The 17,363-nt window shown below is 37.3% G+C and overlaps 1 protein-coding gene across 4 annotated transcripts in view; it reads right to left on the reverse strand.

The window, feature by feature from the left end:
• The window catches only part of ROS1 (ROS proto-oncogene 1, receptor tyrosine kinase), a 78,183-nt gene extending 61,298 nt beyond the window's left edge, over positions 1–16,885 (reverse strand). For all 4 annotated transcript variants that reach the window (XM_064508916.1, XM_026123540.2, XM_026123539.2 and 1 more), the window contains exons 1-11: positions 16,585–16,885; positions 14,756–14,809; positions 12,913–12,972; positions 12,198–12,224; positions 9,308–9,368; positions 8,484–8,632; positions 7,029–7,167; positions 5,214–5,415; positions 4,429–4,505; positions 1,939–2,061; positions 738–922 (exon numbers count right to left, since the gene is read on the reverse strand). In XM_064508916.1, the coding sequence (XP_064364986.1) occupies positions 738–922; positions 1,939–2,061; positions 4,429–4,505; positions 5,214–5,415; positions 7,029–7,167; positions 8,484–8,632; positions 9,308–9,368; positions 12,198–12,224; positions 12,913–12,972; positions 14,756–14,809; positions 16,585–16,707 (1,200 nt within the window). In that variant the 5' untranslated portion in view covers positions 16,708–16,885. The remainder of the gene's footprint in view (positions 1–737; positions 923–1,938; positions 2,062–4,428; positions 4,506–5,213; positions 5,416–7,028; positions 7,168–8,483; positions 8,633–9,307; positions 9,369–12,197; positions 12,225–12,912; positions 12,973–14,755; positions 14,810–16,584) is intronic.
• Between the last annotated feature and the right edge of the window lie 478 nt (positions 16,886–17,363).

Raw genomic sequence — 17,363 nt, forward strand, 5'->3', positions numbered from 1 at the left:
CTATCTCTCTTCCAGCTATGGTATGTTGCCTGAGCAGTAAGTGAAAGGTCAGGAATGGCAAAAGGCTTGCAGAGAAAAAAAAAAATCCCCCATTGCCCATTTAGGTCAGCTTTTTTGTCCTTTGTGCGTTAGAGGAGTAAGAAGAGCATGTAAAGTCTGGCCATTAACATAAATGACGTTTTGTGAGCTTTCAAGTTTATCCAGTACGGGGTTGCGATCTATATTTTTACTTCAAGTTGAAACAGCTGTAAGCTGAGCTGTCATCACTGGAATGAAATTCTTTCCCTCTTGAACATTTTTTTTTTCCATTTATGAGGAGTATTATAATCAGTAACTAGTTATCACACCACCCTTCTGAGGCACAGTAGGAACTGAACAGGCTAGATGGAAAGCAGAGCAACAGAAACAAAGTCACTCATTTGGGGTGTGACTTGGATGTGAAGTCAATCTCAAAAACAAGGTAGCTGAAACCAAAGCTTTTTCTTTCCTGAGAAGAAAAGTAAGACAAAGAACCAGAGTTCTGTATAGCCTGTTTACTTTAAATATGACTTGATATTCAAGCTTATTCCTCTATTTTAAATCTTTGAAATATGTGAATATTATTAAACTAAAGAATGTATTTCTATAATTATATTTTGTGCATGTGTGTCTATATATAAATCAGATTTTCTCATGCAAAATAAATCACAGTAATGACTCATATGAAATAAGAAATTAATTAAGTCTCACAGCCCTACCTTTTCATTCATGACAAAGTATATCTTCTGGTAAAGCCAGTCAACTGAGATTGATGTAATATTCCCCCAGCCAGCATAAAAGAGTGTTAGGTCAGACACTTTGGACATATTTGCAGCACCTTTCATCCAGATAGAATTCCCCTCAGAAAAATAGACAATTTGTTGATAAACATTCACAGAAATTCCTAAAAACAGAAATATATGTGCACATATATAATGTAAGAAATACATGTCAATTTTTCAGTTACTATTGTCTAATTGCCTTAAAATTAGGTACTTTTCAATCTGCAATCCAACATGATTGGAAAAAAGTTAGCTGTTTCTCTTCTCCATTTCTAGTCTTCATTCAAATAATAAGGAAACTTTTCTGTGTGCTATGCAAGAGGCATTACCATAGACAGTTGCTCTTCAGAAAGGTAATCGGAAACAGGATAAATAACCAGCAGACCAGCTGATACTGATTCCCTTCCTCAGGTCAAAGAGATGCAATTTGCATCTCCTTACAGAGCACCATTCATTCTAATTCAAGCTAGACATTATCTGTACTGCAACATTACTATAAAAGAGTATTTAGCGTGGGGCACCATTCATTCTGCTGGCTCTTTGTGGCTCTGTGAACTATGGTAGATAAACTCAGATTTCCATATTGTCTCCAAGGACCAAATACAGCAAGAGTGTAAATAAGAGACGTTAGAGTCATGGCCAATTTCAGAAAAACATGGTTGTCTGGTGATTCAGACTACTAAATGCCCAGTTACAAAACTCTTTGCCCCAGACCACCTAACACACCAGCATACTTTTTAGCCGGTATCCTTTGACACTTCATATAATTTAATCCTTTAGTTTGAACCAGTTTCCTTCTTCACATTCATGTTGAGAGAATACACTCATTAATAATAGGGAAATGTCTGGTTTGGTTTCATCTTATCTCATTTTAGATACCTACTGTGCAGAAGTCACCTCTGAACTAGCTGCCTAGAGTCAGTGAAGGAGAGGTGGCACTTACGGGGAACAACTCGTCTCCTTACAACATCTGTCACGTCAAACAGGTCAAGTCAAGTCCTGAAAGCTCCTATTTCTCCCCATTGGCTATAAAGGGAAGCTAGACGCTCTTTCAGCCTAAGTGAGATGTATTCTGTCCTTGACAAATATAGAGGTCTAAGTTGTACTTGAGAGAGAAAGAGAGCCTCATCTGATTTACCTGTAATGTCGTGGTGTATAACATCGTTCTGCAGGCACTGGGCTGCTTCCAAGAAAGATTCCATATATCTCTTCCTTAAAGACTGGTTTCTGGATAGGAAGAGCCATTTTGCTTTTTCCTTAGCTAACAAAAGGAGAAATTCAGAATTAAGGCAGATGACTGAAGCACAAAGAATCTTGCTAACTTAGATACGTCATTAATATATGTGCATATATGCATGTGCATCTATTCTTACACTAGCCATGACTGACTAAAACTAAAACTCTGCAAGTGTTGAAAGTCGATTGAGTTATTCACCATCACAGTGCCTTCAGGCTGTTTGCACAGGGTGAAAATGCTCCACATGAATTTCAGACCATTATTTCCTGTAACACAATTGAGTCCCTAGTGAAGGAGGGGAAGCTGCCTTTCACTGCAGCAAACGAGACCCTACTGACTCACAAGAAAACAGAAGCTCTAGGACATCCATGTCACCCCAAAATCCAATGTAAGTGGGATATTTAGCCCCCCCAGGCCTCTTTGAAAAACCCAGTCAAACTATAATATTATTCCACATAGCTGGGGAAGAGCAAATCAAGTATGTTTAATTCATGTATTTCATCATGCTAACCGGCAATTGTTTGAAGGAATAAGTAACCCAATATTCGAGAAATCTTCACAAGTGAAGGCTGATAATAGGAGAATATTGTTATCTTATTCTTCAGAGTAGATAAATTTTAATTAAAAATAATGTTTTTAAATAAATTCAAGGGTTTTAAGGTCAGGAAGGAGAGTTATGGACACATAACCTGACTTTTTGCTTATACAGGCCCAAGTATCTTACTTAAAACACTCTGCAGCAAATCCATATCTTCTGTCTGAGCTATGCATAACTCCAGAAAAGATAGCTAGCCTTGCTTCTGTATTTCAAATCACTGAAAGCCTACCACCTCGCCTCCTAAATTGCTTCATAAACTAATTACCTTCATTTTAAAGACTGGCACATTATTTCAGGTCTGAATTTGGCTAATTTCAGTTTCTAAACAATCCTCCACAGTCTTTTTCGTCTAGTTTAAACTACTGTCTGTTATCAGACAACATTTCCTTGTATGGGTACCAGAAGACTGATCAAATGCTATCTTAATTCTTTCCTGAATAATCGAAATAGATCGAGCTGCATATAGCCTCACGTGATGCACATACTGCAAATCATTTTGGTAATGATCTCATTAGAGCAGAGTACAAGAAATTAATCACTTCCTTATTTCTTTTTCAGAGACATTCCTTACAGATTCTTTTCCTGATTCAGGTCTCAAATCTATGTAGCTCAGTATCTGATGCAGTAAAAACATTTCTGAATGTAATACAGGCAGGAAGGGGTGCTCCTGTTTACATTATCACAGAAAAAAAAGCACATACCAGTGGAAATCAAGAAGAATGAATTGAAGTTTTAGGTGGCAACTGAGAAGGGCTTGTGTTTTCCACCACCACCACCAGAACGTGCTTTTTGGAGGTAGAGTTATTTGTTTGTTTTTTAACTTTAATTAATTGGTTGCTAAATGGCTTGAGTTAATGAACACAGTCAGATATACCAGTCTGGACACTTCATAAATGGCACAAATGCTTATGGCTCAGGCTCAGCTGGTCCTAGAGCAAACCTCTATGGGCTGTGCAGATGAGCACATATCGATGTGTTAGCTAACTTGAGTTAATTACAAAACAATTTAAGTCATATTTTTGAAAGCATTAATGAATATATAGACTTAATTTCTCCAACCAATAGCAGAAGACAGATGATTCAGAGACAGAGTTAGTGTTTGCTAGAATTTGCCTAACAGTTTCCAGGTGTTTGAAAACTGGATTTCTTTATGGGGGGTAGCAGTCTTTTGCTTTTTTTCCTAAAGATATATTTTGGTAACATTGATTTAATTCTCACTTGCACTCTTATCTTAACACATACCTTTCTCTGGCAAAAAATTAACATTTCAACAATTCTTTGAGTTGTACCTATAGTATACCATTCCTTTTATTATTAATAAGTAGACATAGTAAAAATAAATACAAGCATAAAAGAGCATCAATGATTTCACATTTTTGGCATGAGAAAACTGAGGACTTATTGTCAAGAGAGTCTAATATGACATACTTAACATTATTAGAAGACATACATTTACTTGCCAACTGTTAAAGTCTCATCTTGAAAATGAAAGTGTGACCTCTCAGTCACTGCCTCAGACCACTGAAGTGTTTTTCATCTGTTTTCATCACAATTCAAGCTGAATTTGTTTGAGTCTACCAGAATCTCAAGTTATTACTGTGATGTGTATTCCAGTAATGTTTACAGCCAAAGAACAGGACTCTCTCTGATGTACTATCAACTCCTCAGTGAATGACTCCTTGCCCTGACTGTTTACAGTCTAAATATCACTCTCTTCTGGGTACACCACAACCCAGTGAATGTGACTTTGCCCCCACGAACAGACAGCGACAAGAACTCTGCTAGTCTTGTACCTTTGGATTCTGGAGTTGTGATATTGGCTTCTGCAGGCGGTCCAGCACCAGCCTCATTCACTGCTACAATACTGAACCTACAGGAAATAATAATAAAAAAAAAAAAAACAGTTTTTGGTTTGGGGTTATCTTTTGAGATGTTGCCTGAAAAACATTTTATCAAGCACTGCAACTGTTACAGAAGTACTCTTCACATTCCTTCTTTTGGAAAATGTGTACTTACATAAAATGCTCTGGGAAACTTACAATAAAAATATAACCAACCAGAATCTGAATTCCTCAGCTTTGAAAGGTGGAGCAGCAACGACAGCTGGTAAACAAAGATGCCAAATGGGGTCTCAATTTCAGAGGGGCAACCCAGTTTCCCCTCAAATGAAGGTGTGCATTTACTTGTGCAAGCAGAATGCAGCCCTTTGTGTTCAATAAAAATGACAGAAATTTTCCAGATGCTTAAGGGACCAGAGAAGTTTGCTCTATCATGCCCTGAAAACACTGAAAACATGCCACATAAGCTTAAAAATAAAAAGGCTTCAGAGAAGAAAATCCAGCCCCTCATCCCCGTATCAAATTGCTTTTCCTTCCTCCCAATTTTAATTATTCCAGATGAGATGGCTGTTTATGTGGAAGTAACTCCATTATCCGAATGAAGATACCCTTGGTTTTGGCAACAATGTAAGTAGGGAGAGAATTTTGCCCTCAAGAAGTGGTATTTGGGCATACTCTCTACTACCTAGGCAAGAGGTGCTACAGACACACTTGGTCATGCTGTTTACTTCTTTTTGTACCTGTAAGTGTTGTTTGGAAAGGTGGAGTAGAACTGAAAGCTGTGCCCCCTTGATGCTCTCAACAGTTCATGATTTTCACTGGCCAGAAGCAAGTTATATCCAACAATCAATCCATTGGGAAAAAGTGGTGGAGACCAACTAACTTCAACAGTGTTAGGACTTGAACTCTGAATATCTTTAATGACAGGAGCTGTACTAGGAGCTGCAAAAGACAGAAGCAACTGAATCAGGAATGGCATTTAAGGCATTCATTGTTTTTCATTTTTTAAATTCATGCCTATTAATTCAAATTAATAAATATGATTAGGGACAGTATTAATTCATACATATTATATAAGCTGTTGTGAAGTTAGACATTAGGACCAGGACTGTTTCTAGATGATCACGCAAAACACCTAGACTCCTTGCATATTGCAAAAGAAAAAATAATTCCCACTTTGGAGGTATAATCTTTCAACTCTTCACTCCCAAATGTATGCCTCACTCTGCTACGTGTGAGAGAGGGCTCAACAGGAATAGTCTGCCCTGTGAGTCACTACCCTCTATATTGAGTGTGGTGTTCATTGCTGCATCCTTATCACATTTTCGCTGAAGCTTTTTTGGCACCTATACAATGACCTTCCTGTAAAAAGAAAGAAAAAGACAGACCTAGCCTTACAAGATGGCTCTGATTTCTCACATAGCCGGGATCCCTACTATAGTATACATGGGAGCCTGCTGGGAGCCAAATCTTCAGCCTCCATAGACCTTTCCCTATATTGTATTCTCTGGTCAGATGGGTTTGTCAGAGTCCATAAAGTACAAATCCTGAAGTTTTATTCATTCCTTCAACCTTCAGTCCTGAGAGTTTGTTGTTTTTCTTTATTTTCCTAAACAGGAGATGCAAGATGAAAATGAAAATAGTGTGTATGTTCTTTAGGGTTGTGGAACAAGCCGTAGTAATTAATTCAGTATTAAGCTCTGTGAAGCCAGAAAAGAAAACCATTTGAAATCATTCATATTCTCCAGCTTTTCTAAGGGATTATGTTCACTATGCCATGGAACACAAACTGAAAATTGATGACACCTTCCCTAGTGCCTTATTCAAGAGCACATCTAGTTTTTAAAATGAAACTGTGCACATATTGCCAATAGAAAAGAACTTGTATCTTGAAAATTGCTTCTGTGCAAGATTCCTGATAGGGAACCATTTCTTATCTCAGTTCTATGAAATGCTAATAACATAACCGTGACGTCACATATTTTTTGCAAGGCAATAAAGTACCAGGAAATTATATTAAAATCATGCTTTTTTCCCATGATAAGAATACTACCATCTTTTCTGCCTTCTTATAACAATGTCTTAATTAAGAAACATTGTTTATAAGTCTTTTTTCATCTCACATAATGGAGTGCTGGGAGTTTCCTATCTTTCAGTTGTAGATCTACATATTTTAAAGTATGAGCATATTAATTGACATGTCATAATCAACATTTCAGCAACAGTTAACTTCTACATGTACATTTTGTGTGTATATTCCACCCAAAGAGCTCATGTGTATAATCATGCATAAAAGTATACAATGAGTGCTCACAACTTTGGCCATGTACTTATCTGGGCATGTGTTTAAAATTAAAAGAAGGAAACAGTCCTAAATCTTTTAGTTCAAATAAAAGAACCTGTAGTATTTTAGTTCAGTCTTCTGCAGCTACTGAGCAGACAACATACATGCGCTTCTGAAGATTAAGCCTCAGTGTTTTCTATTAAATGAACAAGGAAAGCTAAATGTTTCTGATATGGTCCTGAAAGGTGTTATTAATAGTGCAATTCATTACCTCCAAAAGCGTTTGTCCGATAACTGGGACTTGATGGAGAATGGAGCTGCAGCTGAGATGTGATGATCCAAACCACTCGAAACACATATTCTGTGAAGGCTTGAAGGTCTTTGACTGCATATGAAGTTTCAGATACTACCTAGACCAATGCATACACACAATCATTTTCTTCCTTCCTCCATTCTGTAGCTGCTGTGCAGGGTATTATCAGTCTAAACATACATATTCATATTTAGGGATATTAAAGCTCAGCATTCTAAATTTAAATAAGAAGATATTCTGGGAGACATTTTCACCACAGACATTGATTTTTCTTCCCTTCAGAACTTTTTCCCTTCTCTTTTCTTCAGAACAAACTAACAGATCTAAATGATGGTTGGATGGGTGAAGGGATGGGTAATAGTAAATTTGAAGGATAAGGCAAAAAAACTAAAATAATAAAAATACATTACAGGCAATATGTTTTAAGCTTTTGATATATATACTAAAGGTTTAAGACTCAAAGGCTTCTGGATAGCCTGATATATGTATGTCCTGAAGGTCTCATTCCCCATTATTTCAACAATAGTTGATTCAAGAGAACTTCCTACTTAGCAAATGATCTTTAACTGCAATTTTTGGGACCAACTTGCCATGCTCCATAAATTGGTCTGACAGATATGATGGTGAGATGACAAGTACACAGCTGACACAAAAAAACATAATGTAAGAACAACTATACAGAACAAAAGTCCATCTATCCAAGTATTGTGTCTTTGACAAGAACCAAAAGCAGATCTCTAGGGAAAAGTGCAAGAACAAAGAAAGCCTACAGGACTATTTCCCCAGAATACTCTGTCTTGGCATTTTATGAGCATGGATCAATGGGTAACAACAGCAATGTTTATGTTTAGTAGGACTCAGGTTTTTTGTCCCATTAATTTGTCCTGTCTCTGAACTCCTCTAAATTTTAACATCCACATATGTCAGGATGCAACTGAACACTTTAACTACACATTCTGTGAGGAAATACCTTTGTCTGTTTTGAACCTGCTTGTTTCTATCATGGTCCCTAGTTCTTACGCTGAAGACAGGAAATAATTGTCCACTTCTCAGCTTCTCCATGCTACTCATGATTTCATAAACCTCTGCCATGTGCCTAATATAATACCCACTTTTGTCTAACATAAAAGCAAAGAGCAGAGACAACAAATACAGCCAGTGCACTATAAGTACACAAAGAATCCTACTACATTTCACCTTAGCTAAGCACTACAAAAAGATAAAGGAATCAATTGATTCACATTCAGCCACTTCTGCTTCAGATTCTGCTCTTTCCTCTCTTTCCTCTCATCATTTTAGATATGCTTGCACTTTGTTAATAATTGTCACTATTTCCCAGTGAAACAGGACTGCATTATAAATAAAACCAAGAACCCATTTCCTTGCAAAGTAAAAGGAATTTTCCTTCTTTACCTCTGTGTACCTCCAGTCTCCAGGGAGCTGGCTGAACTTCCACTGGATAATATATTTCACCCCAGAGATGTTAGCTGGTTTCCATCCTAATGTCACATTGTGGCTTCCAATGGTAGATGCAAATGGTGCTCCAGGCTTGTGCAAATAATCTGGAGAGAAAATACAATAATGTGTTAATGGTAAAAACATACTACCTTACATCTTAGAGCTGTGAAGCCAATAAAAATACAGAAAAGAGTGTATTAAAAATGTTGTAGAATAAATCACAAAACACAAGGCAAACACATAGTTTGATAAGCAAGCCTGAACTGTATGAAACTCAGTGCTAATAAACGTGACTATAGCTCTGCACTTGGGTTAATGCCCCTTTAGTCATAAGTACTTAGTAGATTTTTGATGAGTAGAAACCTAGAGAAGATATGAGATATTTCCGAAGACAAGATTTTCAGAGAGCTTATTTCAATAGCACTATATTGGCCTAATTTTTCCCATGTAAGTCATAGAAACTTTAGCCAACAATTGCAACAGAAGCAATCAGATCAAAGAGGAGTGCTCTACAAAGTACCATCTTAAACAGCTGAAGTTGGATGCAAAAGGTCACATGTTCACAGGGAGGGAAAAACAGTTTTACTGTAAGACAGAGTTAATTCCATTATATTTGCCAAAACAAAAAAAAGGAGAGAATGGTAATTTTTTGATCAAAATCAAAAATGGCAAGACATTCCTGATTTTGTTCAAAGAAATCCAGATAGTGGAGCAAAACTGTACTCTCAAAACTGAATTTATCAAACTGTGAATCAGACATGAAGTACATTCAGACTTACTCTGTACTTCAACACCATATGCTTCTTCTGCACGGCTACAGCCAAACTTGCAGGAAACTCTCTGTTTAGGATACAGAACTCAGTGGTTAGTTTTAGGTAAATGTAGTCTCCTACTAGACGTATCAAGACACTTTCTGAATACATACAAATCCTGTGGAAATGATTACGTTCATTCTAAAAAAATAACAGAACTCACTTCAAGAAGTTTACTGAGAAACATTCCACCAATTTCACTGGGCACTAAGTTAGGGTCTTCATTGTCCCCTTGTGGAAAGCACAAACATGGGGCAAGTAAAGCTGGACATAGACTTTGGTGACAACCATGGAGTTTGGAAAAAATGTTTTTTAATTTGATAATGACATAGTCTACGTGTTGGGTTTCACTCTTTCCCACTTTGAGTATTGCCTATGTATGCAGCACATGCTACGAATGTATGTCCTACAAATTTTCAAAATGGTCAAAAACAGTACTTTTTCAGAGCAACCCTGAGCAATTCACACATCCTTGTTAGTAGTTACTCTCAGCCTACAGGCTGCAATCGTAACAAAACCCCAGGGCAGTGAGTTCTCCACGTTCGCATCCTAAGAATTCAAAGAGTTTTCAGTTTAAGGAGGGAAGACGTATAGTGTTACCCTGTCTTACAGGTGAAGAACTAAAGAAGAGGTGGTAACGTTTTACAAAAGGATCCCAGTAGCTTAAAAATTATGAATAAGACTGAGTCTCCTGAAAGTCAATACAGAAGTGATGGCTTCAGCTTTTTGCAGGCCGGCATTTTATTTGGGCTCATTTATTCTGTGAGTTGATTTGGCCTATAAAAGCTTGAAGTTTGCTTCATACAGCAGCCACCTTTCAAGTGATAATTAACCTTTAGATCATTCAGAGGCAATTCATTATATTAAGTGGCTGGGGTTTTTTGCTCTTTTCCTTTGATTCTAGGGGACACACTTCCAGCACCCTATGGAAACTGGTAAGACAAGTTTTTCCAAACAATTCATTCAGAGTTGCAGCTGAGATGTATTTATAAACTAGTTTATAAATATATTCCTATGTATGTTATATCAAATCTAGACAACCAGTGCCAAGTGCAAGCATTTAAAGAAGTTTTTCCATGTGCTTTCATAATCAGAGATATAAAACATTTCTAAGTAAAATATCATGATAGTTAGCAGGCAAAGGTTTGGGTATTAGCAGATATCAGTTATCAGCTATAAATTGGAGCTTTCCTTTACATCCAAGAAATGTTTATTTTGTAGAGGATGGTATCCTCAAGATTTACATGCTGATTCCTAGCACTTTCAGCTTCTTTCAACACAGGCATTTTCCAACCATTTCTCTTTTTTCATGTTCTTCTTTTTCCTTCTGATCTTTGTCAGAGCCATAAATCCAATTTTTGCTTGAAGTAAGAGGATTATTGAAGTTCCTACCCTTAGAAATTTTGAGAGAAATTTGCCATCTGCTGTCCCTGAAAACAAGAAATCCTCATATATTCTCCATCCATAAGAACTGCCCCTCTATAAGCCAGATTCTGATGCCCTTTCTCGTGTTCCCACTGAATTCAGTGGCACTCCTCCCTTTCTAGAAGAAAGGTAATATTCAGCAGGAGTAATACTACCAGACTTGACTACCAGGGTATAGTGCCACAACAGAGCTGAGCCAATACCAAAGGAGAAGCCCCATTTTCATGTCTTCTCCTCTCCCCTGCAGACTGCAATGACCTCTGCATGCACTGGTCTGGTGCTCGCCTGACTGCATAGGAAGACAATTCAGCCAGCTGATCCAGCAGAAAGATAATCCAGCAAAAAACCCTTGCAGGGTCAGGGAGCTGAACTAGCACAGTGTGCAGCCAGACAGGAGGGAAAAAAAAAGAAAGAAAGAAAGAGAAATCATCAAACTAATTCCTTGTTGCTACAAAGTAAGTTGATTACTCCTTGGACTGTCCCTGTCCTCCAAAACAAACATTTAGTGGATTTTAAAACCATTGTTATGTTCAGAATTTCACAGATTAAAAAGCAACCAAAAAGAAAAAAAAATCAATGCTTTCAATCAAGTTTTCCAGCCTCCCAGTATGTTTGCGTTGTACTTGGGATTCTCTCCAGCTCCTCCATCGCCAGCTTGAAGTGTGTAGCCCCCATCTAGACACAGCTTTAGTACTGAGGTCTCAACAGTCCCAACCAAAATCCTGCAATCGTCTCATCACCGTCCATCCTACACGCCATGTTCGTATTAAAAGACCCCAGAAAGGCACTGTCTTTTTAGCAGCAGCACCTTGTTGACTTATCACTCTAAATGCCCGTCCATCTGCAGCACAGATGGACCAGGCGCTCCCCATTTTAGCCTTGCACATTTTTAGATCTCTTTTTAATGTGCAACACATTGGTCCTTACTGAATTGCATTTTACTTATTTGAGACCTTTTCTCCAATCAAAAGAATGTTTGGTATTCTCGTCTAGCTCCCTTTTTTTTTTCCCACTTATCCCCAAGCTGGTGTCATATCAGACTTAATAAGCATTCTCTCTGATTTATCTTTCATGTTATTAATGAAAAACTGAATAGAACAAGCCTTCTGTGAGAGTCTAGAAAATAGTATAAATATGTCTGTGCTATGTTCCATACTGGTGGGATTAGACTGCTTTGTTTAAGGCAATATTATTTTTACACAGCAGTCTTCAATGCAAACATGTCCTTAGTCACCATGCTAGAAAAAAGTGATTATATATTCAAATACTTACCTCGTTCTTCAGTTTTATAGAGTGCAAAACAGTTAGAGACCTAAATTCATAAATTCATGCATCTACATTGTATTTCTTAGCACTGTATGAACATTGTAAGTGAACATTTAAAAAATATATGATTTTTAAGTTTGTATTGATCTAACGGCACCTAACTTACCTCACATTCTCTGGTGTATGTCTTGTTCTGCCAAGAGGCAAATTGGAAAAGCACAGGATTAATATAAATATAAATGCAGAGTATTTCAAACAGATAATATCAATGAATTACAAATTTCCTACAGTGAAAGGTGCACTACAAAATTTTACCATTGGTAAATAATGAAAGAAGGAAAGCCCAGACCTGAAAAATTGCAAAGTCAGCACTAAAATGATGTCAAGGTTGATGAGCTTCAGTTGTTCAAGAAAAAGGTCCAGAAAAAGAACGCTTTAAAAACTTCCATGGCAGTTGTCCCAAATCTGTGCTAAGTCATCTGGTTTGGTAAAAGCAAGAAATCAATCTAGTAAAAGCACGTGCTACATTTACATCTGCATGTAACTTTGAGGTAGGCCCGAGAAGGGCCGAATCCTGAAAAGTACTAACTCAGTGGCACTGCTTGGAAATCTGGATGAGAGATGTAGCTTAATGAACTCTAAAGTGTCCCCACATTTTGACAAACAAAAAGAAAGTTTTTAATGTTACAAGTGACTCCTATAACAACAATTATGAGTTTCCAAACAGAGAAATTATAAACATACTGGGAAAAAAAAGATGGACATTACATCTTTTATCATAGAAACATTGGTCTGGTTACATTTCACATGTCTACCCTTGGATAACATAAGCGATGGATTCGAGGCAAGTGCTGTGAAACCACGACTAAGGCAATACTCACACACTGCAGTGGGCAGTTGTCTTGCACCACTGCATTCCAAAACCGACATCCCTCCGTGCACTGCAAAGAAAGACGGTGACTTTCAAAACTTGAAAAGGACTTTAAAAAACATACTTTTAAAAAGCAGGGATGCTTTACTGTTAAGGGCATAAGGAATATAGTTAGGGAACTTGAGTTCAGTTTCCAGCTGCTGTATGACTAAATAATTTATTTTCTCCATGCCCTTGTTCCCTGTAAAACTATATATAGAGAACTATATATCTATATATAGTTTTTTATTTATGTAGTTTTTATATTTTATATAAAAAATATAAATTTGGGATTCATAACACTTTCCTAATTCAGAACATCATAACAAGAATATTAAGTATAACAAAGATGGGGTAATGGGTTTACGTTGTATGATGTCCTTCCCAATGTAAAATCAAATATGGAGTAGAAGAAAAAAATATATCTTTCTTAGAGATTGCTTTGTGCAAAAAAGTAGATGTTCAAATGCATGTCCAGCTCCAATAAAGACTGATACTATCACCTGTACTGAGAAGACTGGAAGGGCTAAAAGGTGCCTGAGAGGACTGTGACTATCCGCTGGGGAGAGCACTTATCTTTGCACAGGCCTTGAGAGAGGGCTGATGCAAAGCCCTAGAGGCAGAAGGAGATCTAGCTAAGCCAGTCCACATTCGGTCTTGCTCCAGGAGTGGGGCACCTGGCCAGCCATGATGCGTGTGGCCAGTGCTCCTTCTCTCCCAACTTGTTCACTAGGGCAAAGTTACAAATTTTCAAATGCAAAATTCTGTATGATGCACGGCCAAGCACAGTCAAAAGCCATTCATCCAAGCCTCACGCTCTCCAGCAGGCATGGCATAGACTTTAAAACCATGAGATTTCGAAGATGTAACATATATCATGTGCTTTGTATTTGATGTTAAACATTTCTTGCTCATTCTGTCCCATCCTTTTCTTAAAGGTCATATGCATTTTTCTTGTAAGATGGAAGCTGGAATGGAATGACTCTAGAAGCAGGGAGTTCTGACATCAAATACTGCAAAGTTTCATGGAAAAAAAAAAAAAAGACTTGATAATGCTGAGCAAAAATACACAGTAACCTAAAGAGGCAGGTCAATGGTGCTATGTATTGTCATGACAACATAGCTTTTTATGGTCCCAGGATCATAAACTGCCCAACCTCGCTGGATACCAGCTGCTGAGAGGCTGCTTCCCACTAGTCTCTGTGGAAAATGTTGATGAATTCTCCACAGCTCTTCAGAGAATATGTATAACTACCAGCATCAACTGCATTTGAAAACTGAACTGCAAGAACATCAGCTAAAGTCCTTACAAGAATGCTTCTATGGAAAGCTCATGCTAAGCTAAAGAGCCCCCCTCTACAGAGGCAAACATCTGAAATCCTACAGAACTCAAACCAACTTTGAACAGTTGTCATTTTGTTTCCTCCCATCAAATCTATGAGAAAACAAAATAAACAATACTTCCTTGTACAAGGCCAACCAAATACAACAGTGTTCATGATTTGCATTTTGGAGGGAACGCTGGTTTTGACCCACTTTCTCAAAAATGACTGAATTGTGAATTTTGAAGATCACAAATCTCAACAGAACTGACAGCAGAGACCAACACTATTACCCAAGGCTTTCTTTAAACAAAGAAGGGAGTTGTCTGTTTGATAATTTGAGCCAAATCTAAGCATACAACTTAATGACTTATGCCAGACAGAGCTGTACACATTTACATAAAGATTTTGACAATATGATCATTGAACCCAGCTTATTCAAATAGCAATGACGTAAACTATTAGTAATTAACAAAGCAAACCACTACTCACTGCTCCAGTGATGTCACTAACATTGCAAAGATTATTAATTGCAAGTTCTCCTTCCTGTAAGAGAAATATTTATATTTTTACAAAGAGTCAAAATGTTTTTCCAAAACTCTTTGATTAAAATATATTAAAACATCAGTTCCTTGCATAACAAATTTTCCTTGGCTAATGTTCCCTCATATGAAGAAATTTATTAGTGACACACCAGTAGCTTCTTACTTGAGAATAATTTGAGAGTACCATCAAAACAAAGAAGTTGACAGAATCAGCTGGCATTAATTAAATTATCTCAGGTAGGAATTTGGCCCTAATCTCCTGATTCTGGTTCACTGATCACAAATGCTTCATAAATATATTGGGCATAAATGACAAAGCCAAGTGGTTTGACCTCTTAGGAGCAGAAAGATTTTCTTTTAAGCTAAATGCCTTTTGTCTGGCCTCCTTTTGAAGGGGATTTATGCAGCCATATGGTGACATGGCTGCCTTCTCTTGCTAAAAGTACTGCAGAGCTAAGGTGCCTATTCTTTCACATCATCATTCAAAGTGTGTAAAACCAGTCACCTCCTGTGAAGTGCAAATGATTTGGGGATGTATCTAACAGCCCCTGAGAAGCTGGATGTTAGGTCTTTCTTAAGTTTGGTCCTGCAAGCAGGTAAGAACATCCTGAACAAGGCAACTCTCGGGAAGAAATTTTCAGCACACAGGGCATAACATGACAACAGCGACGAACCCCGGCCTCACACACAGCTGTCACAAAGCAAATGCGAACACACAAGTATATTTGGAGGAGAAAAAGGAGATTTACAACTCTCAGCTCCAAGATTATCTTTTCCTCATGTTTACTGAACAGGAATACTATTTGCCTGTGTTTCAAAGCTGATAGGAAGAGCAAAGCATTTCTTCTTCTAAATTAATTTAAGCTTAAAACAAAGAATCCCCTTTAAAGCTATCCTTGCATGCTAGGCTCCGATCAGGGATGGCAATTAGCTCTTTCACTGGTGCCAGAGTTGACTGTGGCTCAGAAGCAGTTTTAAAGGAACTGTCAGACAAATGTATGAAATAAAATAGAGCAGGTGATAGTCCTTTGCAGTAGCTTTACAGAGTTCATTAGCCCCAGGGCACAAAATGTCCTTTTCACAGAGTAAAGGTACATGGTCTTCTAGACAACATCAACATCTAGGGCAAATAAAAACAAGCAGGTAACTTCTGAAAGTCTGAAGCAGAATTATTATTTGGATTTCAGAGTTTTTGCTTATCTTTGTTATGCATCAGTAGAAGGAAAAATAATAAATTCCACTCCACTACTCAAAGGAACACTAAGAAAGCACAACATCAAGGCTCCAACAACTTTCTTTTCTTCTTAAAGATATAGCCACAGTTAAAAGCATGGACAATTTAAAAGAGAAGCTAGAACCAGTTCAGGATATTTATGCAAGACACAGGTCCCTAGCCAATTTCTTGTGAATTTATAATTTTCCTAGTTTTATATAAGAAAAGTCACAGACCAGACAGAAATCCACAAGTAAAGTGAATATACTGAAAGAACAAAGGCCTTCGCCCTCCACCATCTAGGATCTTAGCATTTACAGTAATTTCAGCAACGGTGGGAATAGAAAGTACAAAACAAAAACCTTGCAGTCTGGTTAATGTGATTTTTTCCTTACATGGTGCTCTGTGAATTCAAATGTAAAACATAACTTCTCAAACTCTGCTTTTACTCAAATACATTCTTTAAAAAACAATTTCAGAAACCTGATTTGTAAAAGAAAATTCTGACAACGCTAACAACCACATATGTTTGAAAAAATTACGTATGTTTTTTAAAAACTTACCAGGTTACTCGTACATAGGTTTTGACAATTTTGTGAGGAAGTACAATACACTGCAGAAATCCATACATAGTAAAAAGCAGCAAGTCTGTTTAGCGGGAGAGTCCACAGGCAAATGTTCCTCATAACTTAAACAAGTTCATCTGGCAGCCTGATACTTTTCTTCATTCAGCCATACAAATTTCTTTAAGTCTAGATGATGGAGACCCAGCTGTGAAATTTCTACATTTCAATTTATTAAATATTTTTAAAATCCTTGTTTACAATCCATTCCTTCTATAACTTTTCAGCTTCCTGGAGCACTTGTCTTGAAATTGCGCAACGTGTATTTTACAGTTTCTTATTAAACCACTGAAACAAAAGAGGTGACCAATGAAAATCAGCGTATCTCCTTACATAAATGTCATTAACATGAAGAGGAAACTAAGTGGAATGCTTTTAATCCGGTGTTGCAAACAGCAAAGAAAGAGGGAAACAGTGGGAGAAACCTTGCCTGAACTTAATTTCTACTATGATTAAGCTATTTCTAAATATTCAGGTGGCTACAACTGAGAAAGTTTATTCATAATGAAGAATAACTTTGTTCAAACAACCATAGCTACAGTCCATATCATTCAGCACAAAAATGTTAATTAATTCTATTTTTAATGACTGTTTCCAAATGTTTTTCCAAATGTTCCACACCAACACCAAAATACCACTCAAAGCAGACCCCTCTTTACCTCCTCAGGCAGTGTAGACACAGGCTAACCAGGGCTAATATACATGGGAGTCTTTATATG

Source organism: Dromaius novaehollandiae, chromosome 3 (assembly GCF_036370855.1).
Source record: "Dromaius novaehollandiae isolate bDroNov1 chromosome 3, bDroNov1.hap1, whole genome shotgun sequence".
NCBI classification, from domain to species: Eukaryota; Metazoa; Chordata; class Aves; order Casuariiformes; family Dromaiidae; genus Dromaius; species Dromaius novaehollandiae.